The 25,061-nt window shown below is 58.8% G+C and overlaps 11 protein-coding genes across 11 annotated transcripts; 5 read left to right on the top strand and 6 right to left on the bottom strand.

Annotated features, from left to right (window-relative positions):
• Nucleotides 1-97: 97 nt before the first annotated feature.
• Nucleotides 98-1,467, top strand: J3D65DRAFT_619703 (mitochondrial 37S ribosomal protein bS21m). The gene has a single exon (XM_066799782.1). It carries the CDS (start codon nt 320-322, stop codon nt 1,259-1,261), a length of 942 nt encoding a protein of 313 aa, XP_066657024.1. The 5' UTR covers nt 98-319; the 3' UTR covers nt 1,262-1,467.
• On the bottom strand, nt 1,377-3,548 carry J3D65DRAFT_619704 (uncharacterized protein). The gene has a single exon (XM_066799783.1). The coding sequence runs from the start codon at nt 3,308-3,310 to the stop codon at nt 1,685-1,687; it is 1,626 nt and encodes a 541-aa protein (XP_066657025.1). The 5' UTR covers nt 3,311-3,548; the 3' UTR covers nt 1,377-1,684.
• Nucleotides 3,549-4,002: 454 nt separating this feature from the next.
• Nucleotides 4,003-5,642, bottom strand: J3D65DRAFT_293958 (uncharacterized protein). Its single transcript, XM_066795166.1, has one exon. It carries the CDS (start codon nt 5,414-5,416, stop codon nt 4,157-4,159), a length of 1,260 nt encoding a protein of 419 aa, XP_066657026.1. The 5' UTR covers nt 5,417-5,642; the 3' UTR covers nt 4,003-4,156.
• Nucleotides 5,643-6,191: 549 nt separating this feature from the next.
• J3D65DRAFT_693443 (uncharacterized protein) lies at nt 6,192-7,951 on the bottom strand (the record flags this gene model as incomplete). Its single annotated transcript, XM_066803961.1, has 2 exons — nt 6,192-7,805; nt 7,886-7,951. The coding sequence occupies 2 exons, from the start codon at nt 7,949-7,951 to the stop codon at nt 6,354-6,356; spliced, it is 1,518 nt and encodes a 505-aa protein (XP_066657027.1). The 3' UTR covers nt 6,192-6,353.
• Nucleotides 7,952-8,217: 266 nt separating this feature from the next.
• On the top strand, nt 8,218-11,092 carry J3D65DRAFT_619711 (kinase-like domain-containing protein). The gene is made up of 6 exons (XM_066799784.1): nt 8,218-8,547; nt 8,598-8,732; nt 8,784-9,564; nt 9,620-10,035; nt 10,085-10,449; nt 10,502-11,092. The coding sequence occupies exons 1-6, from the start codon at nt 8,526-8,528 to the stop codon at nt 10,697-10,699; spliced, it is 1,917 nt and encodes a 638-aa protein (XP_066657028.1). The 5' UTR covers nt 8,218-8,525; the 3' UTR covers nt 10,700-11,092.
• Nucleotides 11,093-11,447: 355 nt separating this feature from the next.
• J3D65DRAFT_619715 (Phosphoglucose isomerase) lies at nt 11,448-13,637 on the top strand. The gene is made up of 5 exons (XM_066799785.1): nt 11,448-11,578; nt 11,661-12,179; nt 12,233-12,766; nt 12,814-13,062; nt 13,111-13,637. Exons 2-5 carry the CDS (start codon nt 11,680-11,682, stop codon nt 13,490-13,492), a joined length of 1,665 nt encoding a protein of 554 aa, XP_066657029.1. The 5' UTR covers nt 11,448-11,578; nt 11,661-11,679; the 3' UTR covers nt 13,493-13,637.
• Nucleotides 13,638-13,696: 59 nt separating this feature from the next.
• On the top strand, nt 13,697-16,324 carry J3D65DRAFT_675874 (uncharacterized protein). Its single transcript, XM_066803589.1, has 5 exons — nt 13,697-14,264; nt 14,375-14,390; nt 15,038-15,131; nt 15,197-15,934; nt 16,123-16,324. Exons 1-5 carry the CDS (start codon nt 13,930-13,932, stop codon nt 16,140-16,142), a joined length of 1,203 nt encoding a protein of 400 aa, XP_066657030.1. The 5' UTR covers nt 13,697-13,929; the 3' UTR covers nt 16,143-16,324.
• A 47-nt stretch (nt 16,325-16,371) lies between these two features.
• On the bottom strand, nt 16,372-19,359 carry J3D65DRAFT_619722 (aconitase family-domain-containing protein). The gene is made up of 4 exons (XM_066799786.1): nt 19,142-19,359; nt 19,060-19,091; nt 18,926-19,000; nt 16,372-18,871 (listed from the first exon to the last, which is right to left on the bottom strand). The coding sequence occupies exons 1-4, from the start codon at nt 19,239-19,241 to the stop codon at nt 16,754-16,756; spliced, it is 2,325 nt and encodes a 774-aa protein (XP_066657031.1). The 5' UTR covers nt 19,242-19,359; the 3' UTR covers nt 16,372-16,753.
• Nucleotides 19,360-19,817: 458 nt separating this feature from the next.
• J3D65DRAFT_294192 (uncharacterized protein) lies at nt 19,818-21,058 on the bottom strand. The gene is made up of 2 exons (XM_066795167.1): nt 20,132-21,058; nt 19,818-20,030 (listed from the first exon to the last, which is right to left on the bottom strand). The coding sequence occupies exons 1-2, from the start codon at nt 20,928-20,930 to the stop codon at nt 19,924-19,926; spliced, it is 906 nt and encodes a 301-aa protein (XP_066657032.1). The 5' UTR covers nt 20,931-21,058; the 3' UTR covers nt 19,818-19,923.
• A 134-nt stretch (nt 21,059-21,192) lies between these two features.
• Nucleotides 21,193-23,019, top strand: J3D65DRAFT_294204 (extracellular mutant protein 11-domain-containing protein). Its single transcript, XM_066795168.1, has one exon. It carries the CDS (start codon nt 21,210-21,212, stop codon nt 22,707-22,709), a length of 1,500 nt encoding a protein of 499 aa, XP_066657033.1. The 5' UTR covers nt 21,193-21,209; the 3' UTR covers nt 22,710-23,019.
• Nucleotides 23,020-23,066: 47 nt separating this feature from the next.
• J3D65DRAFT_619730 (N-acetylglucosaminephosphotransferase-like protein) lies at nt 23,067-25,034 on the bottom strand. The gene is made up of 3 exons (XM_066799787.1): nt 24,435-25,034; nt 24,165-24,378; nt 23,067-24,101 (listed from the first exon to the last, which is right to left on the bottom strand). Exons 1-3 carry the CDS (start codon nt 24,846-24,848, stop codon nt 23,329-23,331), a joined length of 1,401 nt encoding a protein of 466 aa, XP_066657034.1. The 5' UTR covers nt 24,849-25,034; the 3' UTR covers nt 23,067-23,328.
• Nucleotides 25,035-25,061: the final 27 nt, after the last annotated feature.

Here is a 25,061-nt window from a genome sequence, read left to right on the forward strand (position 1 = left end):
ATTGGTAAGCTCTTCGAGGAGAGAGGGGATGTGCGGTAGCAGCCGAGGCCTAGGGCGGAGGAGCTATTGAGCGCGTAAAGATGATTGTGCAGCGTGGTGTTGAGGCGCGTTGCTCCCGTCGGCGGAGCGACTTTCATGCAAATGGCCGCCTCGCACGCAGCCGAAGAACAGCCGCTGCTGGACCTGGAGCGCAGGCAGTGGACCTGGCCGATTTTCCCAGCTCACCACCAACCCGAGCTCATCCGTCAATTGACGCCGGAAGTGCACGCGACACGCCGACATCGATTCGAGACGCAACCTAAAGCTCTGCCAGCCCGCCATGGATGTCCGACGGGTGGGAGAAGCGCTGCTGCGCTCGCATCCCACCAACCTCTTCTCCGCCTTCTCGCGGCCAACCCAGCAACGATCAAGACTCCTCTCCAACCGCAACGTCTCGAGACATATTTCAGAAACCAGCCGCCGCACATTCTCGAGCTCGACTTCGAGACCACAGAAAAACGCCCCGAAAGAGGACGATTCGCCGCCTCAGAACTCCACAAAAGCTTCCGAGTCGCCGTCTGGCCAAGAACAACCGCAACAAACCCGCAAGATCGCCAACCCACTCTTCGGCAACATCTTGAACAGTACCTTGGGCAGGAGCGGCGTGAATGGCGAGACGACGAAGCAGAGAACAACAGCCAGCGGCAGCCGGAGCAACAACAACACCAACACCAAACAAACGAAACCCTCTTCATTGGACTTTCTTCGCAGCCAAGCACAAAAGGGCAGCAGCCTGGACGACGCCGGGACACAGCACGCCGCCGCCATGACCGCCCAGCACGCCTCCTCCTCCACGAAGCAGCCAACCAACTACGTCAACATACGCGAGATGCTCAAAAACACGATCCTAGAGAGCAAGCAGGGGCTCCCTCCGCGCAGCGGCGCGTGGAAATTCCCAGCAGGCGGCGCGTCCGCCGCCGCGGCCGCCGACGTCAAGCACTCGCTCATGGAGCCGCCCGACGTCGACAACCTGCCGCGCCTGGGGCCCTCGTACGGCCGCACCGTCGCCGTCTACGACACCGACCTGCCCGGCGCCCTGCGCCGCATGGACATGCGCGTCAACTCCAACGGCATCCGCAAGGCGTACCACTCGCAAAAGTTCCACGAGCGGCCCGGCTTGAAGCGCAAGCGCCTCGCCAGCGCCCGCTGGCGGAACCGCTTCATGCAGGGCTTTAAGGCTACGGTGCAGACGGTTAAGCATTTGAAGAGGCAGGGGTGGTGAGGTGGGCGTGGTTGGATGCGTCATGGGCGTTGAGCATGGAAGGGGAAATGGGTATGCTGGTCAAAATGGCATGGAGACGTCAGGTCGATCTAAGGATTTGACAGAAAGGAAGACGGACAGACGACGTCATGGGCAGTGGTGGTCGGTGGACCCTACAGTAAGCTGAGAACACAGAAAAAAATGTACTGATTACCGGCATATGAACGCTTTTCAATTTCCAATGCGAACGGAAGGAGACATTGATGATGCAGAGATTCTACCAGCGCGACGCCCAAAGCCCGCCAGACAGGCAGGCAGCAAGAAGGAAACACCGTATTTACAAAGCCAGCCCAGTCCCATATCAACAGCACATGGCCAGTTCAGTCCAGATCAACAATCTAACGACCAGAAGCACACTCCCAGCTCAACCCCTACCTACATCGTTCAGAAGCCCCTGGACCGGCTCCTCCCCCCAAAATGCCACCCCCCAACACTAAACCTGCGCCCGTGGCCTCGCCCCCCAGCGCTCCCAGCAACACCAGCCGCCGGCATCGCGCCCGCACCGCCCGTCATGAACCTGACGGCGCCCGCACTGCCGCTACCGAGCAAGCGGCCGCCAAACGCCGTCCCGCCACCGCCCAGTCCGAAGCCGCGCGCGTCGACCTCATGGCGGAAGTGGCCCCAGCTGCGCTCGCGGTCCTCCCAGTCCGTCATCTGCGCGAAGAGGAAGTCCCACGCCCGGCCCTCGGCTTGCATGCGCTCGGCGTGCTCGTGGCGCCGGCACGCCTCGCGGTAGAGTCGCTGCTGGCGCGCGCGGCGCGCGGCTGCTTCGCCGACGAGCGAGGGGTCTTCGAGGGGGGAGGGGGCTGCGCTGCTTGGTGGTGAGGAGGTGGTGGTGGCAGTAGTGCCGTTGCTGGGAGCAGGGGGAGGCGACGTCGAGGCGACTGCGGGGATGGAGCTTGCGGCCGTGGTGGTGGTGGTAGGGACTGGGGGGGATAATGAAGGTGGCGGCGGTGACGTCGACGACGACGACGGCGGCGCCGTTGCTACCATTGGCGACGTGGGGCGCAGGGCTTCCGCCGACGGCGAGCTCATGGCGAGAGCGGGCGGCGACGGCGTCCGGAGTGCGTCACTGTTGTTGCTGTTGCTGCCGCCGTGCTGCTCGAACAGCGCGACGGTGCGCTGCGCGCTCTGCATGCTCACGGCGCGACTGGCGCGGCGCCGCGCCACGTTCTGGTACTGCTGGCGCGCGTGCGAGCTGTGGATGCTGCTCCAGTGGTTGATGCTGCTCGGATTCGGTTCGATGAAGTGCGCGCTGCGCGACTCGAAGCCCGGCGCGAAGCTGCGCGGCGCGGGCAGGCCTTGGCTCCTAGGGACGGTGGGGTCTTGCGGGGGCTCCGCAGAGGCAGGAGGGACATTGTTATTGTTTCTGCTGCTGGCATTGGTGGTGGGAGAGGACGCCGTTGGCCGCAGGCGCGGAGGGGCCGAGATGTCGAGCAGTGATGTACTGATGATGTACTGCGGAGGCGAGGCGGCAGAGTCGACCAGCGTCGAGCAGCGGGAATGATAGGTGGGCGCGTCCGACCTGTACGAGGGAGCCGACGAGATGATGGAGCTCGTCTCCGGATCGCGTTGGTACAGAGGGAGTGGCTCAAAGTCGAGCGGCGTCTCGGTGATGTTGCATGTCATCCTGAAGGGACGTGGGGAGGAGCAAGAGGCCGGGGGACAGACAGCATGGAGAAAGCCGCGCGGAGAGAAAATAAGGGAAAAAAGAAGCAGCAAATCAAGGTTGCGGTTGATAAAGGAAAGCCTTGCGCCGACTTGGCGGTGGAGAAGGGCGTTAGATCTGTGGGGACGAGTGGTTGCCCGGAAGTGAAAGATAATGGTGAGGCCGCCCTTGCGTCGTGATGATGATGGTGATGCTAAAGAGAGAGTGAGTGAGGGCGTCAGGTCGGGTGCCACGAGCAGCAGCGATGAACTGGACGAGCAGGAATGGTCGACTATAAACGGTCGACTGGAGCAGGGCGGGGAACACACAGCCATCCCACCCACTCCACAGAGGGAGGGCATGTGCCGCCGGCCGAAGCAATGGATGATGACGCTTTTAGAAAAGGCCCTCCCTGTTTGCTTCCCCCATCCTTGCACCACCTGCAGCGCTCCGAGGCCTGAGCAATGACGGGCTCCATCTTTGGTTTGCAAACGTCTGCGACTGGAGCCAACCACAGTACCTTAGTCTTGCCGGATTCCTTGGCTCGCAGGATTGCCGTCTCCCGTCGGTCCGAGCCAGAGATTGATGGTTGTGCCTTTCTCTGTCTGTCTCTTGTCTGCCTGCATGTTTCACTCGGCCTCTTTGCAACCTGCAGGCCAAGCATGCAAGCGTGCCGTCTGCCGACTTGCTCGCATGACCACAGTGCAAGGTGGCGCCTCACTTGTCTCACTGCTCTTCCAAGGCCTAGGAACAAACACAATCAACAGAACGGCACCAGTCAGGAAGTATTCGTCTGCTTCAATTCGATAACTGATAAAGAGCATCCAAGCATCTGTGACATGTCTCAGGGCTGTGTGTGCCACACGACTCCGTTCACTAGGCCTCCTCCAGTTGGGTGAGACATGTCAATCCTCTCTTTGCGCTAGCTCTTGCCGATTCAACCATCTGTCTGTGTCTGTGTAAGTGACTGCAGTGGATGCTTTTTGCTCTTCGTGCTGAAAACAATCTTGCCCGTGACTCCATGCCCGCTGGTATACCACCCAGTCCCTTTTCCGGAAAAAGTAAAAAAGCAATGTCTGTAGGGTATCAGCCAACACAAACGCCATTCCGCCCAAGGGGAAAAAATGAACAAGAAAAAAAAGTAGCCCCAAATTAAAAGCCGCCCAATCTCTCCTTCGCCGTGTCAGCTTGCCCGCTGAAAGTCAAACTCATTTCAAGAGTGAGTAGCCTTCTGAGTAGCCCTCATCGACCATGTCAGTGTCGACGTCGTCCACAATTTCCACTCTGGTGCCCAGGGCTTCCCGTCCTTCTCTGATCATCGCCTTCAGTTGAGCGTTAATCTTGCGTATCGAGGCATCGGCTTGTCGCTCCTCCTTGCGCCTCCTCGACTCATACTCATGCACCTCGACGGGCAAAGATCCCGGGCTTCTGCGGGAGCTGCCACTGGTCGCAGAATCATGGCGCGAGTGCATCGGCGACCGCGGCGCAGAGAGCGAGGATGGCGACCGCAATGACGAAGATCCAGGGCCAGTGGGAGATGTGAGGCGACCTGGAACGGAGCGGCGGTAAGCAGGACGTGACGTGGTGACGCGGGGTGCTGCTGTGCCGGCAGGTAATCTCCTAGTCGCAAGCCTTGGACTGGATTGAGCGTCTCTTCTTTCAACCAGAACCCAGCCAGAGCCAGATTCTACGTGCTGCCGTTTGACGGGCCGCTCAGAAGGCGACTCGATGGGTCCCCAAAGATCGTCGATTGGAAACTGGCCGGGTATAGGGGTTGCGTTGAAATCGAAAGACTCGTACGCTGAGAAGCCGGTCGTGTAGCCTCTGGCTTCGTCTTCCATGGCGTTCGCCTGTTGCCCGGTGCTTGGTATTTCGTATCCTTTTCCACCACCCGCGTAGAAGCCTTTGAAAGCGCTGGTGCGCGCAAACTCCCACATCTTGCCCGCCACACCTCCCACAAAGGACCATAGACACTGCGGCCACTGACCGGGAGGCTTCATATTCGGCGGCGACTGCCTTTTGGAACCGGTAGCGATTGTAGGGCGGAGGGGCGCGTCTTCGGTTTCGTTAACAGTCCATCTGCGGCGAAAGTTTGCATAAGGTTCGGTGCGAAGATCAACGTCGACGTCAGACGCAGCAGCAGCGAGGCCTGGAGTGTCGAGGCCGCCAGCCAACCGATATCTTGTCGTAACGAATGGCACAGGGCTTGCCGCCTCGGAGCGCAAGAGGGCTTCGGCCTTTGATATGTTTGACCATCCGTTCGCGGTGGCGGAGCAGGGCGGGGTGTGGCGGGGCTCTTTGTTTGCTGGGCCAAGTCGCGAGCGCTTCCGCGAACTTGCGGCTGAAGACGAGTGGTCCGAAGATGTCCGCGGCGGCTGGTAGATATGGGCGCCAAAGGGAGGGGCAGGCGTCGTGTCGAGCACGGGAGGAACAGGCGTGGGGCCTGTGTAGGGAGACGGAGGGCCCATGCTGAAAGGCGGGAGGTGGGCGGGAGAGAAAGTACGAGGGCAAGGCTCGACGGATATAGGAAACGGTAGCTGTTTGGGCGACGCTGTTTCGAGGCTGGGCGAGTCGCCCGCGTCGACGCAAAAGTCTGGGGGAGCTAGCTTTCTCCGCAGCCAAAAGCTTCACGAGTTCATCTAGCCCTCACACCCCGGGCCGGGTAAGAGCACAGGCCTTTGTGATAGATGATGGCCATGGCCCGATCGACGATGTCCAGTGCGCCGCAGCGGCTGATCTGCTGCCTCGACAATGGAAAGCGATGAAAGACGTTGAGAGTACTGGACCTTTGGTCATCTCCGCTCGTGATAGTCGGAGCTCATGAATTTTCTGTTCCACCTCCTCCACAACATTCGGATGCTACAAGTGATCCCAGATACCCTCAAGCTAAAGACTCCTTGGAACACCTCCCGCCGCTAATTACTTGTCAATGCAGAGAGTCCTCATCTGCCTCCAGCTTAGGATTGTCCAGTTCTGCTCCCAAGCCTCGCTTACTCGTCTCCGCTCATGACCATGGTTGGACCAAGCGTGACGTCTGGCACAGCACCAATCAACAGGCATCCCTCGCGTTCTACAGCACATTAAACAGCCATTGGCCAAAGCACCCACCCATTTCCTGGTTCTTGGTCGAGATCAAAGCGATCCGAGCCTACTGCCAATTTCCTCATTAGGCCAGGCGAGATGAATACACGTCCCCTTTACAAATCTCTGACTCGTGTTGAATGATAAATCAACGTTTGCGGTGCGGCAGCACAACCCAGCCCAACAGCTTCTACCACCACCTAGTACCTACGAGCACAGCATTTTGCCGCCCTCCATGCGTGTGGCGCCCTTGCCATGATCCTTGAAAACGCCAGGGTATCCAGAGACCCATTGTGTGCAAAAAGGGAAATCAAAAGACGCGTGCTACGCCTTTCCAATCCACCGGCTGTGCACAAAGAAATCATAGAGCTTGCTGACCTTTTTCTCGTCCACCTTGCACAGCTCTTTCGCCGTCTTCTTCTTCATCATGCCTCCTGATTTGGTAGCCTCGGCAAATATTGCTTCTTTGATTGCAAGATACGGTTTTGGCTTGATGTGTAGCACCGAACACAGCTCCTGCTCTGCGGGAAGTAAGAGATGCAGGTCGGCGGCATTCTCGTCGTTGATCTTCATGGGTGGGAGGCCTGGAAGTGCCTGCACCTGGAACTTTTGCTTTTGCGGTTGAGGGGTGGCCCCGTTTGTCGTTCCGTTTGTCATCGGCTTGTCGGCCGACGACACGGAAGTCGGCGGCGTCGGCTGTCCGTCGACGGGCCGAAGCACAAGGTCCGGAGCCGTTAGTTGTGCAGTCGCCACGGCTGTCTCTGCTGGAGGCGCAGGCTTGTTGATGCGATTCGCAGCCAACCGGTCAAACGAGCCCACTGGAGGCCCTCTGGCCAGCCGATGATGCTTTTCCTGCTCGTACTTTTCGCCCGCCTTGATGGTCGTGACCTGCATCATTCGCCAGTCCTGCAGTTGACCTATTGCTTGCCGCAGGCAGTGCTCATATTCGAGACCATTGCAAAACTCGGTGAAATCTTCGTGCTTCATCATCCGGGCAAATGGCTTGGCTTTGTTGAGCAGATCGCGTTCCTCCTTGGTCCGCTTCTTCTCCGAGGCTGAATTTTTGCGGTACTCGAGCAGCTTGTGCTCAAAGAGAATCTTCTTCCGTTCCACGCGTTGCGTGAGGCGAGCATTGTATATGTCCATGATGGTCATCTTGAGTTCCATTTCCGGCTCCAGCTCTCCGGTCCTTGGATTGATGCCATCTCCCGGGTCGAATTGCATGTGCTGGACGGCCTCTTCGGCTTCGTTGAAGTACTCCGTCTCAAACTCCAAACGCCCGGGCATGAATCCCTGTACTTCGTGGCATGCCGGCACGCTTGCAGTCGGTTTTTGCTTTGGCGTCGCTGGCGGCGCATTTTTGGCAGCCTCGCGGCGCTCCTCTATCCTGCGCTTTTTCCGCTGTTGGAATTCCTCGCGCGGGATGCGGTCACTGAGTTCCGTGTCTTCGGGGCTGGCGTGTTCGGGCAGTGGGAACTTGGAGCTATTAATGTATGTATTGATGTAGTGGTCCCGGACTTCATCCTTGGTCCTGTATCCGCCAATGTGGTCCGCGATGTCGGCCCATGAGCCAAGGCCGTACGTCTCGGCGCCTTCTAGCAAGGCCAGCTCCTCGTCGGCGCCCCAGTCCTCGGTGAAGATGGGTATGGAATGTTGTTCAATGACCTGGTACGAATGTGCCCTAGGGTCATGGTCGCGGGAGGACTTGCCGTCGGCGAAGCACGGGACGCAAAGATCGTAGTCGTGGCAGGCCGCGTTGGCGCAGCGTATCCGGACCTGGAGGGCGATGGTCAGAGTGGCAAGGGAGGAACGCGCCGCAGAGGACTCACGGTCGAGGTGATGTCAACCGAACACACGTCGCAGACGTACTTGACGCCGCCCTCGGTGCTGCGCACGGCCGTCTTCTTCTTGATGACGCCCATGGTGGAGGGAGATGGTGAGCGAGCGCAACGGCGCGCGGGCGCGGAGGAGAGAGGCTCTATCGCTATGGGCCGGACAGGACAGGGCGAGGTACCGAGGATGGCGATTGACGCAGTTGGGGTTAGGCTTGTGCTGGCGGGGTCAAGGACAGGTCAGGTCGGGTCGTTGGCGCGTTCACTCGTGGTTGTTAGGTACCTACATGGCCTCTGGTAGGGTAGGGTACGGTAGCCCGCCTCGCTCGCAGTCGAGTCGCCCGGGGAGGCGCTTGGCGCACGACTCCTCCCTATCACCCCAAGCTTCGCCGTCTGTTGCACTGCACTGCTCCTTTCACAGCCACCCTCTGCCAAAACTTGCTGGACTCTTGATCCATCCAGTCCTCTCACAGCCGCGCCGGGGCCCCCAAAGACGAAGCTCGGTTCTGGTTCTGCGCCCCTGTGCCTCGCTCATTTCCTGGGCACCTCCACTGCCGCTCTGCTCCAGTCTGCGACACACGGCACTACCTACGTACACTACAGCTGCCCATCCTTCCGCCCTCACCTCCCGTCCTGACAACAACACCAACAACACCCTGCCGCCATGTCCTGGAAACTCACAAAAAGTCGGCTCGCCCTGCACCACTCCAGATGCATGCCCGCTGACCCTCTGCAGAGCTCAAGGAGACCCACCTTGCCCCTCTAGCCAACACCTTCAGCCGCTCCTCGTCCACGTCCACCATAGTCGACACACCCAAGCCCGGAAGCGCAAGTTCGACCAGCGTCGACTCCAAAGACCCAAATGGCATTGGTATGCTGCCTTGCTCATCACACCAGTCTGCCTCTAGCTGACATAGCCCAGCCGCCTCCGAAGCCAACGCTGCAGCCCCTCCACCCCCGCTGAAGCCCGGTATCCTGATAGTCACACTCCATGAGGGTCGAGGGTTCTCGCTGCCTCCGGGGGCAGAGCAAGCATTTTCTGGCGGGTCGAGCCATCATCAAGGGTCGTTGTCCCAAGGAGGTGGTTATCCTGCCGCAGGCTCGATGCGGCCCGGCTCCGGTGGAATCGCTGGTTCGTATGCGAAGTCTGGACGGCCGCAGTCCGCCACGGGTGCTATCAACCAGGCTCCTACTGTGCACGGACGATACTCCGCAAAGTACCTGCCCTACGCCCTGATCGATTTCGACAAGCAGCAGGTCTTTGTCAACGCCGTGTCGGGCAACCCTGAGAACCCTGTTTGGGCTGGCGACAACACACAGTACAAGTTCGATGTTTCACGAACCACCGACCTGACCATCTCGCTTTACATCCGGAACCCCAATGCCCCTCCAAATGCAGGCCGCAATGAAGACATCTTCATCGGCACAAGCAAAGTCAACCCCCGGTTCGAAGAGGCCCAGCCATACGTCGAAGATCCCAAATCCAGCAAGAAGGACAAGGAAAAGGCCGCTGCTGCCCACGCAGAGCACGAGAGGTCGCTGGGCCAAGTGGGCGCCGATTGGGTCGATGTGGGGTATGGAACCGGAAACCTCAAGGTGGGGGTGCGCTTCGTCGAGAACCGGCAAGATCGCCTGAAGATTGAAGATTTCGAGCTGCTCAAGGTGGTTGGCAAGGGTAGTTTTGGCAAGGTCATGCAGGTCATGTATGGATTTATAGGAGTCCTTGTGTTGTTGAGTGGTAAGCTAACGCTTTCGCAGGAAGCGGGACACGCATCGAATCTACGCCCTGAAAACCATTCGCAAGGCCCACATCATTTCGAGGTCAGAAGTCGCCCATACTCTGGCAGAACGATCGGTGTTGGCGCAAATCAACAACCCCTTCATTGTGCCTTTGAAGTTCTCCTTCCAATCGCCCGAAAAGCTCTACCTGGTGCTTGCGTTTGTCAACGGTGGCGAGCTCTTCCATCACCTGCAAAAAGAACAGCGATTCGACATCAACCGCGCTCGCTTCTACACCGCGGAGCTCCTGTGTGCCCTCGAGTGCCTGCACGGCTTCAACGTCATCTACAGGGATCTGAAGCCAGAGAACATTCTCCTTGACTACACCGGCCACATTGCGCTCTGCGACTTTGGACTGTGCAAGCTGGACATGAAGGACGAGGACAGGACAAACAGTAAGTACAGCCTTCTGAAACGGCAGAATGTTCAGCTGACGCGCGATAGCCTTTTGTGGAACGCCAGAGTACCTTGCTCCTGAGCTGCTCACTGGGGGCGGGTACACCAAGACGGTGGACTGGTGGACGCTCGGAGTGCTCCTCTATGAAATGTTGACGGGATTGCCGCCGTTTTATGACGAAAACACCAACGACATGTACCGCAAGATTCTCACAGAACCCCTGCACTTCCCCGGACCAGAGATTGTGCCCCCGGCGGCAAGGGATCTGCTTACGCGGCTACTGGACCGCAATGCGGAGAAGCGACTTGGCGCCAACGGTGCAGCGGAGATCAAGGCTCACTACTTCTTCCACAGCATTGATTGGAGAAAGCTGCTGGACCGCAAGTACGAGCCAAGTTTCAAGCCGAGTGTGGTATGTGTCGAGTCATGCACGTGGCAGATCCTCAGCTGACTTTTTTTCGCAGGTCGACCAAAGGGATACGGCGAACTTTGACCGAGAATTCACCTCGGAAGCGCCCACCGACTCGTACGTCGACGGACCGATGCTCTCGCAGACGATGCAGCAGCAGTTTGCTGGCTGGTCGTACAACAGGCCCGTTGCGGGGCTCGGCGACGCGGGCGGTAGTGTCGTAGACAATGCTTTTGAAGACGCGCAGAGATAAGGAGATGGGGGTTTAGAGGGAGCGGGAGCGGGGGAGGGAGCGAGATGATGACTTTCGTTATGAGGGAAATGACCGGAGCCTATGGATGGGCTTTGCTTGATGGATGGTCTTGATGCGGCTCGGCGGGAGCGGGATGGGAACGAGTCGATGCTAGACTTACATATGGAGGGAAAGATGCGGTGCTCTGGCGTGGCCCCTTTTGCGCAAAACATGCAGTGGTTGAAGGGACCATATAGGTTGGTCTTGGTTGTTCTCATGGGGGCGGTTGGCGCTGCATTCGGGAACGGTTCTCTTGACTTGGCAGGACGATAGATTTCTCCTTTTTTGCTTCTTCCATTTTTGTTTGAGAGCGACTCACGAGGTATTTGCAGTGAGCAGCGGACAATCCTTCAAGGGCAATTGAGTTTTTTCTTGAAAGCTGCCGCCTCGGAGCGCGAGGGGGGCCGACGAGGGATATGGCGGGATCACTCATCGTGACATTGGCCTGAGCTGGCGGAGAGCGGTTCCAGAAGCATCCTGCTTGGTCAACGGGCAGCAGAGCAGGGCCGATCGCCAGGTATGATGTATGTAGGCGCGAGTAGCCGGTGCAGAGCGAGGGCGAATTGGGCCATCAAGGTGCGGCCGCTGTCGGATGTTTAGTTGGGTGCTCGCCAGCGCTGAATCATCCGTCCGTCGTCCAGGCCACTCACCCGACGTCGTGATCCGCCCAGCCCCGCTGCTGCCCCTCGTCGATAGCCCAGGCGCCGTACAAAACCTAACCCTCCAGCTCCCCCCCCAACCACCTGACGCAACCTTCGATTCGGCGCGTACCTCCTCCCCCAGAAAACTCTTTCCTCTCACCTCAGAGACTCAATTACCCCCTTCTCCTCTAAACATCAAGTGAGTCTTGCCCATTGACGCCGTTATCCTAGCTCCAACCTCGTGCAACGTCATACTGACTGGTGCCCCGCTTCGTCGACAGCTCGACAAATTCCACCAACATGCCTGGTTTCTCGCAAGCCAACGAGCTCAGGGCCTGGCAGCAGCTCCAGGACCACCACCAGTCGCTGGGCAAGGACATTGTTCTCAAGGAGTACTTTGCCAAGGACCCCCAGCGCTTCGAAAAGTTCACCCGCACCTTCAACAACGAGGCCGATGGCTCCGAGACGCTCTTCGACTTCTCCAAGAACTTCATCACCGAGGAGACGCTCGACCTCCTGGTCAAGCTCGCCAAGGAGGCTAACCTCGAGAAGCTGCGCGATGACATGTTTGCCGGTGAGAAGATCAACTTCACCGAGAAGCGTGCCGTCTACCACGTTGCCCTCCGCAATGTCTCCAACCAGCCCATGCACGTTGATGGCGAGAGCGTCGTCGAGCCTGTCAACGACGTGCTGGAGCACATGAAGGAGTTTTCGGAGCAGGTCCGCAGCGGTGCCTGGACCGGTTACACCGGCAAGAAGATCAACACCATCATCAACATTGGTATCGGAGGCTCCGACCTGTAAGTGACCATTGCGAGTATTGCGCAAAAGCACCGCTGACAATCGATTGCAGCGGTCCCGTCATGGTCACCGAGGCCCTGAAGCCCTACGGCCACCGCGACTTCAAGCTCCACTTCGTCTCCAACATTGACGGCACTCACATTGCCGAGGCCCTCAAGGAGTCGGATCCCGAGACCACCCTCTTCCTCATTGCCTCCAAGACCTTCACCACCGCCGAGACCTGCACCAACGCTAACAGCGCAAAGAAGTGGTTCTTGGAGAAGGCCAAGGACCAGTCTGCTGTTGCCAAGCACTTTGTTGCTCTCTCCACCAACGAGGCCGAGGTGACCAAGTTTGGCATTGACAAGAAGAACATGTTCCCCTTCAGCGACTGGGTCGGCGGCCGTTACAGTGTCTGGAGTGCCATTGGCCTGTCGGTCTGCCTCTACATTGGCTACGACAACTTCCGCGAGTTCCTTGCCGGTGCTCACGCCATGGACAAGCACTTCAAGGAGACTCCTCTCCACGAGAACATTCCCGTCATTGGTGGCCTGCTCAGCGTCTGGTACTCTGACTTTTTCGGCGCGCAGACCCACCTGGTTGCTCCGTAAGTAAATCATGGGATATGCAGGATTCCCTCTGACAATCATCTAGCTTCGACCAGTACCTGCACCGCTTCCCCGCCTACCTCCAGCAGCTGTCCATGGAGTCCAACGGCAAGGCCATCACCCGCAGCGGCGACTACGTCAAGTACACCACCGGCCCCATCCTGTTTGGCGAGCCCTGCACCAACGCTCAGCACTCCTTCTTCCAACTCCTCCACCAGGGCACCAAGCTCATCCCCACCGACTTCATCATCGCTGCCGAGAGCCACAACCCCGTTGAGAACAACCTGCACCAGAAGTGAGTTTACGACGTGCGAGTTTCGACGCCAAATGCTGACTAGCCCAGGATGCTTGCTTCCAACTACTTTGCTCAGTCTGAGGCTCTCATGATTGGCAAGACCCCTGACGAGGTCAGGGCTGAGGGCGCGCCTGAGGAGCTCGTCAACCACAAGACCTTCCTGGGCAACCGCCCCACGACCTCGATCCTGGCCCAGAAGATCACCCCCGGTACCCTTGGTGCACTGATTGTGTACTACGAGCACCTGACCTTCGTCGAGGGTGCCATCTGGAACATCAACAGCTTCGACCAGTGGGGTGTTGAGCTCGGCAAGTCTCTCGCCAAGAAGATTCTCACCGAGCTGGACGAGTCGAGCGAGTCGAACAAGCACGATGCCAGCACCAGCGGCTTGATCAACGCCTTCAAGAGGAAGGCTGGCATCTCGAAATGACTTGCTGATGACGACGGACACGAAGCACGAACGGATAGTCGGTTGTAGGTAATCGGAGTTTTTGAGCGGACAGGGTTAGCACGACCTGAGTAGATTGAACGATGCCAAAAAAGCAAATACTAGCATGATCTGAATGTCGAAAAAATGAGCAGCAATACGTGCAATTCACGTTCGTGCTGGACTTGGCGCTGCGTGAAATGAGGTGTTGAACACGTCGATCTTTTTTTGAATCTCCGCGCGTGCTCAGCTCTGAACAACAACATCACAGCTACGCACACACGCATCCGCTGGGCCTTGCAACGCGACTGCAATGGCTGCTGCGACTGTGCTTTCTTGACGCCTCTTCTCTCCTCCAACCGCCCGTGGACCCTCTCTCCCTAGCGCGACACGCTCGCCCGCACGCTTCCTCTGACACCCGCCCGCCCCGCGCTACCACCATGGCGTCGCCGTCGCCGTCGCCGTCGCGCCACGATGCCGCTGCTGCAGTCACCACCACCGACCACAACCCCCGCCGCCGCGGTGTTTCTGTACCCTCGTCCTCCCGGCTTAGCACAAGCACACAAACACAGAGTCAAAGACAGACGACGCAGCCGCGATGGCCATCGGCGGCTTTCTTGGCGCCGCTTCCGCTTCTGCTGCTGCAGTTGCTGCTGTTAGTGCAGCCCGCGGCAGGACAGGGACAGCGCCAGGGTCAGGAGACGCTGAGCGCGCCACGGTGGCCGTCGTATGGCGTGGGGCAGAGCGTGCCGGTTGAGTGTTTGAATCGGACTGTGTATGTGATTCCTGTCTTTTGTTTTTTGAGTGCGGAGGGGATGGGAAGCGGTGGAGGGCATGGAGGTTGTGGGATGGAGCTTTGGGAAATTGTGGCTAATTGTTCTTTAGGGACACGGGTGAGCATGTACGTTTGCTGTCTTTTTTTCTTCGTTCTGTTGGTTGCTTGGGCGGTTGGCTGTGCCAGACCGGCAGACTCATGGACGGATTGGAGTCCAAGTCACGTCTTGCGGCGGCGACGACGACGACGACGACGACGACGGCGACGATTTTGCATTGGCATTGGCAAAGTAAGAGATGGGATGGGATCATTGGGAAGAGATTGGGATTCCGGCGCGCTTGTGGGCGTGGGAGATGAAGAGCACGAGACCTTTGGCCTGCGGGTTGTCCTCTTTGCTACCTTACCCTACCCAGTCGAGGTGCGGCAGTGGGCGGAAGCACTCAGACGACACAGGGAGAATGCTTTGTTGCCGCGTTCTGCTGTGGAGAGGGCGAAAAGGGGCTACAGAGACGGCTGGCTGCTTGTCTGAGATCGGGTTTCTTGCTTGGACTACAACTCTCAAGCAAGCAAGCCAGCGCAGGATCTAGCCACCAAAATCGTCGTCGTCTTCATCGTCGCGCTGGTCGTGGAATATCTGTTCCGTCTCCTTCTGGCCCGTCCCGTCGGGTCTGCCTTGTCGTCCAGAAAGGGGGCCACTTGAAAACCTGCCCCCTTCATCTCCCCTGAATTGTTAATTGGGCAAACCAGACGCTAACGTGCCACTCCACCAACAGATAACAGATGCATCCGGCCAACTGCAATACGTGCCGTTCCCCGTGTGCAACGAGACGGGCAAGCCGCTGGAGTTGTACTTTGGCGTTGAGCAAGGTACGCACATATCCCATCCCCCCTTTTGGATCTACCCACGCCCAGAGCTAACGCCCCACCGCCAGACCTCAACTGCACAATCGACTTCATCTCGGACCCGCTGTTCCACCTACTCGAGTTCTACGTGCACAACGACGCGCCGCTGACCTGCCGCGTGCCGTCGCACCCGCTGCCGAGCAGCATCATCAGCCATCCTACTCTCTCCCCATCCGACCGCAAACTCAACCGCAACCGCAACTTCAAACGCACGCGGCCCGACGGCAGCCAAACAGTCGTCGACGACGCCGAGGCAAACACCGACGAGTACTCGGTCGACGCCCTCTCCAGCACCGACGCCGGCGCCCTCGGCGCCCAGAGCTCCGCCTACACGCCGCTCGTCATCGCGCTGTCGGGCACGCTGCAGCTGTCGCACCTGCACATTGCGAGCACGCTGAACGTCCTGCTGCACACCACCTCCTCCCAATCGCCATCCTCATCCTCATCCTCATCCTCATCCTCTTCATCCTCGGCGAAGAAACTCCCCCGCTCCATCCTCGCCGCCACAGCCTACAGCGCCGACGCCGCCACCGCCGCCGCCGACGCCGCCACCCGCGCCCGCATCGTCATCGGCGACGCGCTGCCGCTGCGCCTGCGCGTGCGCTGGTACGACGGCGCGAGTCCGCCTTACGGCGCCTCCTCTTCGCTCAGCTCCTCGTGCTGCTCCGCGAGCGCCGTCTTCTTGTACTGCGCGCTCAGCGCCGGCGCGGCGGTTGCGGTGACGTTTGCGTGGTGGCGCGGGGTCGAGCTGCCAAGGCGGCTGCGGCGTGCGGCGGGGGGGAGGGAGGGCAGGTTGGAGGGGGGGTTGGGGGGGTCTGGGGGAATGGGAGGGGGGATGGCAGGGGCGGGCAAGGGGTATAGTGGGTATGGGTATAATGGGTTTGGGTTGGGGTTGGGGAATGGGGGTGTGGGAGGCGGGAAGAGAGATTGATTTGTTGGTTGATTGATTGAACAGATTTCACTGCAGTGGAGTGACGGGGAGTTCGCTTTTTCCGTAGATGGAAGAGTTAGTTAGCTGGGTGCGAGATTCGAGACTTCTTTAGATGCACTGCGACAGTCTGTCGGCAGAAAGGAAGAAAGAAAGAATAGCTGGCGCAAGCCATCCAATCACTTTCATCGTGTCGCTGTCTACAGGCGAATTTCAAAGCACCTTTAGCTCACATCATTTCACCGGACACGGGCATGCACAGCAGATGAAGTGTAAATCGTATCTCATTTCAAGAGCGCTTTTTCGAGAATCCCCAGACACCTCCGCCGCAACCCTCCTCTCGAGACGCTTATCGAAAAACCAAGGGAAGGAGGCGCAACGACCCCATCGAAGCGGCGGCGGCAGCAGCCGTAACAGACGCAGAAAAGACGAGCAGCAAACGAAAACACCTGGAGAAGATTCGCCGCCGCCGCCGCAACGACCAAAAGAACCCAGTAGAAGAAGTAGTTGGGGGACCGCAGAGACCAGACGGCAGGAAACGGAAAAGAGGAAAAGCCCACTCAAAGGAGATGTTTTTGTAGCTTCGTGACGTCTTGACAGAGGACAAAAGGAAAGCGAAGAAGAGGCGAGGGGCGTTCCCAGCACTCGTCGGACCAGCTCACCACTCGAGCGGCTCCGTCTTGACGGCGCCGCGGTTGGTTTTTGGGATAGGTGCCGCCTCGACCATGACGGGACCGCCGCGGCGGTTGCCGCGCTTGAGGTAGCCGGAGCCGTCGAGCCAGGGCCAGTCGCGCGTGCGCTTCTCCTCGAAGCGCTGGATCTTGTCCTGCTTCTGCATCGTGAGGCCGATGTCGTCGAGGCCGTTGACGAGGCAGTGCTTGCGGAACTCCTCGACGTCGAACTTGGCCAGCTCGTTGCCGTTGGCGTCGCGGATCACCTGCGCCGGGAGGTCGACCTCGATTTCCCGTCCGGCCTTGGCTTCGTCGGCGATGCGGTTCAGCGTTGCCTCGTCCTCGATGCGCAGCGGAAGCATGCCGTTCTTGAACGTGTTGTTGAAGAAGATGTCGCCGAAGCTGGGCGCGATGACGCATAGGATGCCAAAGTCGAGCAGAGACCACGGCGCGTGCTCGCGAGATGAGCCGCATCCGAAGTTAGGACCTGTGCACACGAGGATCTTGGCCCTGCGGTAAGGTTCCTTGTTGAGCACAAAGTCGGGGTTCTCGGCGCCAGTCTGGGGGTCGTAGCGCCACGCGTTGAAGAGGGCCGAGCCGAGACCGGACCGCTTGATGGTCTTGAGGAACTGCTTGGGGATGATGGCGTCCGTGTCGATGTTGGCCACATCCATGGGCGCGGCAATGCCCTTGAGCTGAGTGAACTTGGGCATGCCTGCAGAGCTGGCCGGGGCACCGGTCGAAGCGGTGTTGCCCTGCGAGTCTACGGGGTCGTCAAGGATCTTGTCAAGGTCCTCGTCGCTCTCGATGTCGCTGACGCTGGGCTCGAGCTCCATCTTGGGAGAGCCCTTGGCCACAGCCTGAGGCGGAGCGTACTTGCGGACGTCAGCAAGCTTGCCGCTGAGCGCTGCCGCAGCAGCCATGGCGGGCGACATCAAGTGCGTCCGACCACCGGCACCCTGGCGACCCTCAAAGTTACGGTTCGAGGTACTGGCGCAGCGCTCGCCAGGAGAGAGGATGTCGGGGTTCATGCCAAGACACATGGAGCAACCGGCTTCTCTCCACTCGAAACCGGAGTCGGTAAAAATCTTGTCGAGACCCTCGGATTCGGCCTGGCTTTTGACGAGACCGGAGCCAGGAACAATCATGGCGCGCTTGATGTTGGGCGCAATCTTGTGTCCCCTGACTATCCTTGCGGCTTCGCGGAGATCTTCGATGCGGGCGTTGGTGCAGGATCCAATAAAGACCTTGTCAACGACAATCTCCTCCATGGGAGTACCGGCCTCGAGGCCCATGTACTGGAGAGCACGAACGCACGCCTTCTTCTTCGTCTCATCTTGAAAGTCGTCGGGGCCCGGGACCTTGGCGGTGATGGGAACAACGTCCTGAGGCGAAGTACCCCAGGAGACTGTAGGGGCAATGTCCTTGGTGTCGATAAAGATGTCGTGGTCGAACTTGGCTCCTTCATCCGTCTTGAGAGTGGACCAGTAAGATACCGCCTTTTTCCACTCTGGGCTGTCGACCTTGGGAGCAAGGGGCTTGCCCTTGAGGTATTCGAAGGTAATGTCGTCCGGGGCAATCATTCCCGAGCGAGCACCAGCCTCGATGGACATGTTGCAAATCGACATGCGCGCCTCCATGCTCAGACCACGGATAGCAGAGCCGCAGAATTCAATGACGCTGCCAGTGCCACCTGCTGTACCAATGATGCCAATGACGTGGAGAACAATATCTTTGCTGCTCACTCCTGGGGCAAGCTCGCCGTCGACTTGGACCCTCATGTTTTTGCTCCTCTTTGAGATCAAAGTCTGAGTAGCAAGGACGTGCTCGACTTCGCTGGTTCCGATGCCAAACGCCAACGCGCCAAAAGCGCCGTGGGTGGACGTGTGGCTGTCACCACACACGACGGTGGTGGCGGGGAGAGTGAAGCCCTGCTCGGGACCGATGATGTGGACAATTCCTTGCCTCTTGTCGCCCATACCAAAGTATGTGAGGCCAAAGGCCTTGACGTTGTCCTCGAGAGTGGCGCATTGCGTTCGCGAGTCGTCCTCCTCGATGAACGAGCTTACATTCTTGAAGTTTTTTCTTGATGAGGTGGGGACGTTCTGGTTTTGGGTCAGTTTTGGAGTCGTCCTTGGCAGTGGGCGACAGTGACTTACGTGGTCTGTTGTGACGAGGGTGCAGTCAGGTCTCCGGACTTTCCGGCTGGCGTTGCGGAGCCCCTCAAAGGCTTGCTGTGGAAGTGATTAGCCCCGCTATGGAGCCGCGGTGGAATGCGGGGATCTGGACTTACTGGTGAAGTGACTTCGTGGACGAGATGTCTGTCTGGCGGAATTGTCAGCTTTGTCGGATGGGGTGGAGCGGTCGCAAAGTACCGATGTAGATGAGAACAGTGCCATCGTCCTTTTCGTCGACAATGTGGTCCTCAAAGACCTTGTCGTACAGAGTTCTGGGTCCCTTGACGGCGCCGGGCATTTTTGAAGAGAAATCAGGGGGTATCTGGAGAAGAGGAGAAGAAGATGAAGAAGCAAGCACCGGGACTATTGCAGAGATGTAGAGTAGAGGGTGAAGGTTGGTGCGCGATACAAATATTGGACTTGGGGGAGGCAGCGAGGCCGAGGTCGGAGGCGGGCGGGCGGTAACCAAGTTTGGGTCGACGCTGATTGGCCAGGCCCCACGCATGACGGACACAAGCCTCATGATCCCGTCCTGCTGGCCTTGGCCGAGGGGCAGCCACCAACTCTATCAACACGGCCAATTGCCGCCAGCCCGTTGCCAAATGCCCCTCCACACGTGCTCGACGAGATTCGCCATCTCTGCTGCTGTCCAACGACACCACGCCTGATGTCAGCCCGTTTGTGGGGAGCGTCGCCCCTGGGAGACGTCATCATTCTTCCCGACCGTCACAATTTCACTCCTCATTCCAAGCAGCTTGCGACGTTTTGACGAAACCCAAGCCGCTTCGCATGGGGTTGCTTTGCCGGCGTCGCCTTATCTTGCGTCCGAACTTGTCAAAACAAACTAAATCCCGAGCACGACATTGTATCGCCGGACCTGACCTCAGTCCATTGCATGCAGCCAGCCACATCCATCTCACGCATGCCCCATCTGTGGCACAGATCCAAACAACAATGACCTCACTGCCGAAGGCGGGCGGTCAACCGAGGGAGCCGAACACCACCGAAGTCGGCGCCCCCCGCCCCTGGCTGCCCAACAACGACTTTTCCAAAGTCAGCAAAAGGTGCGAAGTTCGGACAACGACTTCTGTCCAGTGTGTCAGCGCTCCTCCCGAGGAGCCCCCGCTTTGAGTAATACTACCCCTGGCTGCGACATCGGCCCCCTGGCCGTCTCGTCCTTCGACTCACCTTTGTAGTCAACATCAAAGCACTTTTCTTCCTCTGTCAGCCGTCGCGGGCTGACGCGTAGCTTCAGCCCGACGTCCTTGTCGCCACTGAACCATAGAATTCGGTCCTCATGGCCGACGCCCGGTCCCGTGTTTCCGAGGGACGTGCTTTGGGAATGCTCGGCTTCCAGTTCTGGATGTGGCGCATCTGGGGGAGCGTTCAGCCACTCCCAGAAGATACGAACGACCGTCTTTTGGATGGTGCCAGCGGCGCGGCTGTGTTTGTTGTAGAATCGGAGGTGGACACAAAGCTGAAAGAACAACTGCCATTCCAAGGACCACATTTGATTGATCAGACCCTCTCCGGGTTGACCTCCCCTGGTGAATGTCGGCTCTGCCGTCAAAGGGTGTGTTCTGCTTCCAGGAATGTCTCCCGGTCTGGCTGTCCTGTGGTAATGCTCGGGGCCGCTGCGATGAAGCTTGAACCGCGAATATCTTGATCTGAGGCGGTCCAAAGTGTTGACTTGACCCTGTTCAACATTGCCAGCCTCACTAGTCTCTGGCTCTTCTGTCTCTAGCGGTGTGCAAAACATGTACGGCTCTTGCATGATGTGGGACGGGTCGCTGCTTTCGAGAATCAAGGCGTATCCATAATCGTGAAGGTGAGCAGCAAAGTGGAGTCGGGCTCGAATGATTCGAATGATGATGTCGTGCACGCGATGTGATGTTGTGGTCAATGGAAGCAGCTCTGTAGTGGCCAAGTTGTTGAAAACTTGCAGCAGCAGCTCAGATGGGAGTGAAAGAAGCTTGGAAGAATCCATTTGAAAGGCAAGTCAACGAATCAGAGCTAGAAATCACGGTGCAGCAACACATGTATTGAAGACGGGACTGGAGAGAGTGAAGGCGACTAAGGAAGGCTGGTGAGAGGCACGGACCGAGGGGAAGCTCAGGTTCTGTGGTGGTGTGTCGACGGGAGATGCTGTACCAAGCCCTACGCGGGAGCTAGACCAAATTCGGCTAGACCTGCCAGGGCCTGGTGAACGTCAACCCCACGCCCCAGGTCCTCTCTCTTCACCCCAAAACCCTGCCTAATCACCGTCATGCAGAATTTCGTCGGCCGCAACCAGAACAGGTCTGCAAGTCCAGTCCAAAATGAAGTCCAACCAGCAAAAGCATCAGAATCCAAAGAACGTGACCGCATCCGCAAGGCCGAAGCAATGAAGATGAGTGTGGCGCCGACCAAGCTTGCCCACAATGAAGCTGGCCACGAAGACAATCATAGTCTTGGAGGCGATTCTTCGATTACGGCCAACACCTTGAAAGAGAAACCGCATCATCGGCCGGTTGAGTACGACAACTTCGCGACTGACGATGAGCACGCTGATGTCACCACGACGGGTTCACTCGGCTTCGACTACCATCAGAACCCTGGAATGCCTTCGCACTATGATCATCTTGAGAGCCAGGAGCACGAATTCTACGATGATGTCCAATCACAAGTCGATGATGAAGAAGCTCCTTCTCAACTCTTCGATCAGCGAGAATACGTCTCAGACATGCGGAATAAAATGAGCATGATGTATAACGTCAACGCTTTGAGAGATTCTGGTTCTTTTCCTGCCACCACAAATGGTGACTTTTCTGAACCAGAGGTTGAAGATGAAGTTGCAAACGGTCATGGACAAGAAGTGGACCCTCCCTACCAACCACTACGCCATGCCGAGCAGCAGTTCACGGCGAATCTAGCACAGAGATCAGCTCCTTCGTTCCAGCCCAGCTCCTACGGCCACCAGTCCACCTCCTACGGCCGCCAGGCCATACAAGACCCGTTTCGCTCGGTCTATCAACAGGCGTCAACCACTCAGCGGAACTTGAAGCCAACAGATCTAGCTCCTGTCAGAGCCACAGAAACTGGATCTCCTCGCCCTTATACTGCAAGGCTAAGAAATCAGGATGCACATCTACAGACTCGCACCAAGACCTCCAGCCACGAGCAGCCATCAGCACCTAACGGCAAGCCCTCGACGGCCTCCCAACCTCAAGCGCCTTCTGCACCCGCTCCAGCCGTCCATGGCATCCAAGCAAACAGCCACAAGACGCTCTCCACCCCGGACGAACCATCTCTCGACAGCTCCAACATCTCGGAGCTCCCCCTCGACTACGACGAAGAAAAATTGCGCACCATGACCTTCGAGCAGCTCGCCAACGAATCCTTCGACTACAACCCGCGCCTCGACGCCTCGCGCAACGCCCTCGCCGACTCACCCGAGCCACTCCCCGCGCGCCTCGCCGCCCTCCAAAACGATCACAGCGCCGCCGAGCAAGCCGCCTTCTTCGCCTCGCTCTCCATCGACGAGTACGACGACGCCGGCGCGTGGTTCGCGCAGCAGTTCGCCGCCATCGTGGCGCGCGTCTCGCAGGCCCGCCGCGACAAGCGCCGCGTCGCGCAGCAGTTTGAAGACGAGATTCGCCAGCGCCACGACCTGGTTACGCAGAAGAAGAGGCGCCTCGATGATGAGATCGCGAAGATGCGCGGGAAGGGCCAGGACCTGCTGCCCAAGACGCCTGGCAAGAGTCGCGCGGGGAGCGCCATGCGCTAGGCACCGTCGGCGACGTCGACGTCGACGGAATGAAACGAACAAATGAACGAACGAACGTCATGTAAATGTTGCTGCAGGCACTGCATACCTGGGGGCAATCAAGCATGTTTTACGGGTCTCTGGATCTCATTTGCTCACCACTCTCCGACATCTTTCGGCGAGCGATGACGCTCTGTGCACGTCTCCACAGGCAAGATCGTCGACATGGTGTCGCTCTAGATGGGCCGACTGGCGCCTCCATTTGCTGTTCATGTTACACCTGCTGCTACCTTGCGGTTGCGTTGCAGCTGCACCGCGAACAACTTGTCTGGCCGGCCGGCTGGCGAATAGCGGCGGTTTACGTGTTTTGGGCGCTGTGGGTACTGTGCTGTAGTGATCGGATACCAGAGAAGTCGGGATGAGGTCAGAGGGAGAAGGTAGTCTATGCATCGATTTGTACAAATAAATAAATGGGAAGATGCTGTCCGGCGATTCAGCTGTGGCTTTTGCGCTGAAAAGGCTGCCCCGCTATGGACGGGATGGAGAAGCCACACAGGTATCTAGATACATGTCTACATGCACATATGCACAGATAAAGGAAAAGAAGCGATAGGGTAAGAAGAAGCGGAAGAGTTGCATCTCACCCCCAATTATCCTGCGTAAACACCAGCAGCGCCAGCTTGTGCCGCACAAAGAGGCCAAACAGGCCGCACGCCAGCTGCAGCGCGCTGAGGCCCAGGCACAGTCGGTCCTCGCGCATCGGGCCCCACCACACGAGCCACAGGTTCAGCAGCGTCAGGTTGGTGCACTCGACGACGCGGCCGGACGCCGGGTCCGTCGTGACGCGCACAAGGCGGACGCGGTGCAGCAGCTTGAGCACGGCGCCGACGACGGGACGCAGCGGGTTGCGCTCGTCGAAGACGGCGGTCGAGGGCTCCAAGAGCCCCGTGGCGCGATTAAATCGCGGCAGGCGGTGGCGGGGGCAGGGGACGAGGTGAAAGAGCTGCGGGGCCGAGTAGACGAAGTTTGCAATCTGCGGGACGAGCAGCAGCAGGAGGGTTTTGGAGAAGTGGCCGAGGATGCCGACGACGGCGAAGACCATGCCGGCGAAGTAGCAGTACGTGTCGCCGACGAAGACGCGGGCGGGGAACCAGTTGTGCGCCAGCAGCGCCAGCGACGCGCCGATGAAGGGCAGCAGCAGGTACAGGCTGAACAGGTGCGAGTCGGTGGCCGGGTGCGGCGACGGGAAGCCCGCCGGCGGCGGCGGCAGCAGGTACAGCAGGTCGTTGAAGGCGAGCAGCATGGCGATGATGAGGCTTTGGCTCACCTCGATGCCGTTGATGCCCGCGAGGATGTTGATGCTGTTGGGGCAGAAGATGGATATGGCTGCCATGTAGGCGTAGTAGAGCCATCCTAGGGGTAGAGGGTCAGGCCAAGGGGGGAAACACGACGGTCAGGGGGAGGCGGGCGGCTTACCGAGGTCGAACAGCTCGCCAAAGTAGGGCCGCAATGGCGTGGGGATGACGATTTTGGTCACGCCGAAATCGACAAAGTAGACGCTGAGGATGGGGATGGCGGCGAAGGCGGGAATCAGAATCTTGTGCCGCCAGCGAATGTCAAACAGGTCGTCGCCAATGCCGAGGAGGACGACGGTTTGCAACGACAGAATGGCAGACAGGTATGATGCAAGCTACGCCAAGTCAGAACAAAAGAGAAACGAGACTGTGCGGAAAGAAAAGTAGACACCTTGCTGTGCGGGAAGCGGTGGAGAAAACGGCCGGTTTCGACCTCTTGGACGTGGAGGATAAAGTCCCGGTTGCCGCCGCCAGACGTGGCGGCGACAATGTCCTTGTAAAAGGGAAAGGGAATGAAGACGATGAGAATGAAGAGGTAGACGGTGGCACACACGGCGCCCATGGTCTCGGGAATCTCGACGAGCTTGGGCTTGGACATGTCCTTGCCCTTGAAGCCGGCGCGCATGAAGGCGTCGCCGAGCCAGCGGACGAGGGCATAGCAGCTGGCGAAGGCGATGCCGCTAAAGGCCAGAGAGGCAACCAGAGGCTCGCCGTCGCCGTCGAACGTGTTGGCCAGCACGGCGAGACAGGCGGCCAACAGGGAGAGCAGCATGAACTGCTCACGGCGGGAGAGGGATCCGGCCATGGTGTCGGCGGCCCACCGTCATTCGCTGCGGGGTGCGTGTAGCCGCTGGGGAGCGGGAGCGGGAGGAGGGCTATGACGGGCAATGGTGGTTGTGGCCGGGCTGATATAAAAGTGCCGGTCCCAGGTTCACTTGTGTTGTTTGTCCTCTCTCCAAGTGCGCTAAGCTGCTTTGGGAGCCCTGCCGAAGCGACCAACCCGCGGCGACGACTCGGA

This window comes from Phyllosticta citribraziliensis, assembly GCF_038025025.1.
Source record: "Phyllosticta citribraziliensis strain CPC 17464 chromosome Unknown J3D65scaffold_4, whole genome shotgun sequence".
NCBI classification, from domain to species: Eukaryota; Fungi; Ascomycota; class Dothideomycetes; order Botryosphaeriales; family Phyllostictaceae; genus Phyllosticta; species Phyllosticta citribraziliensis.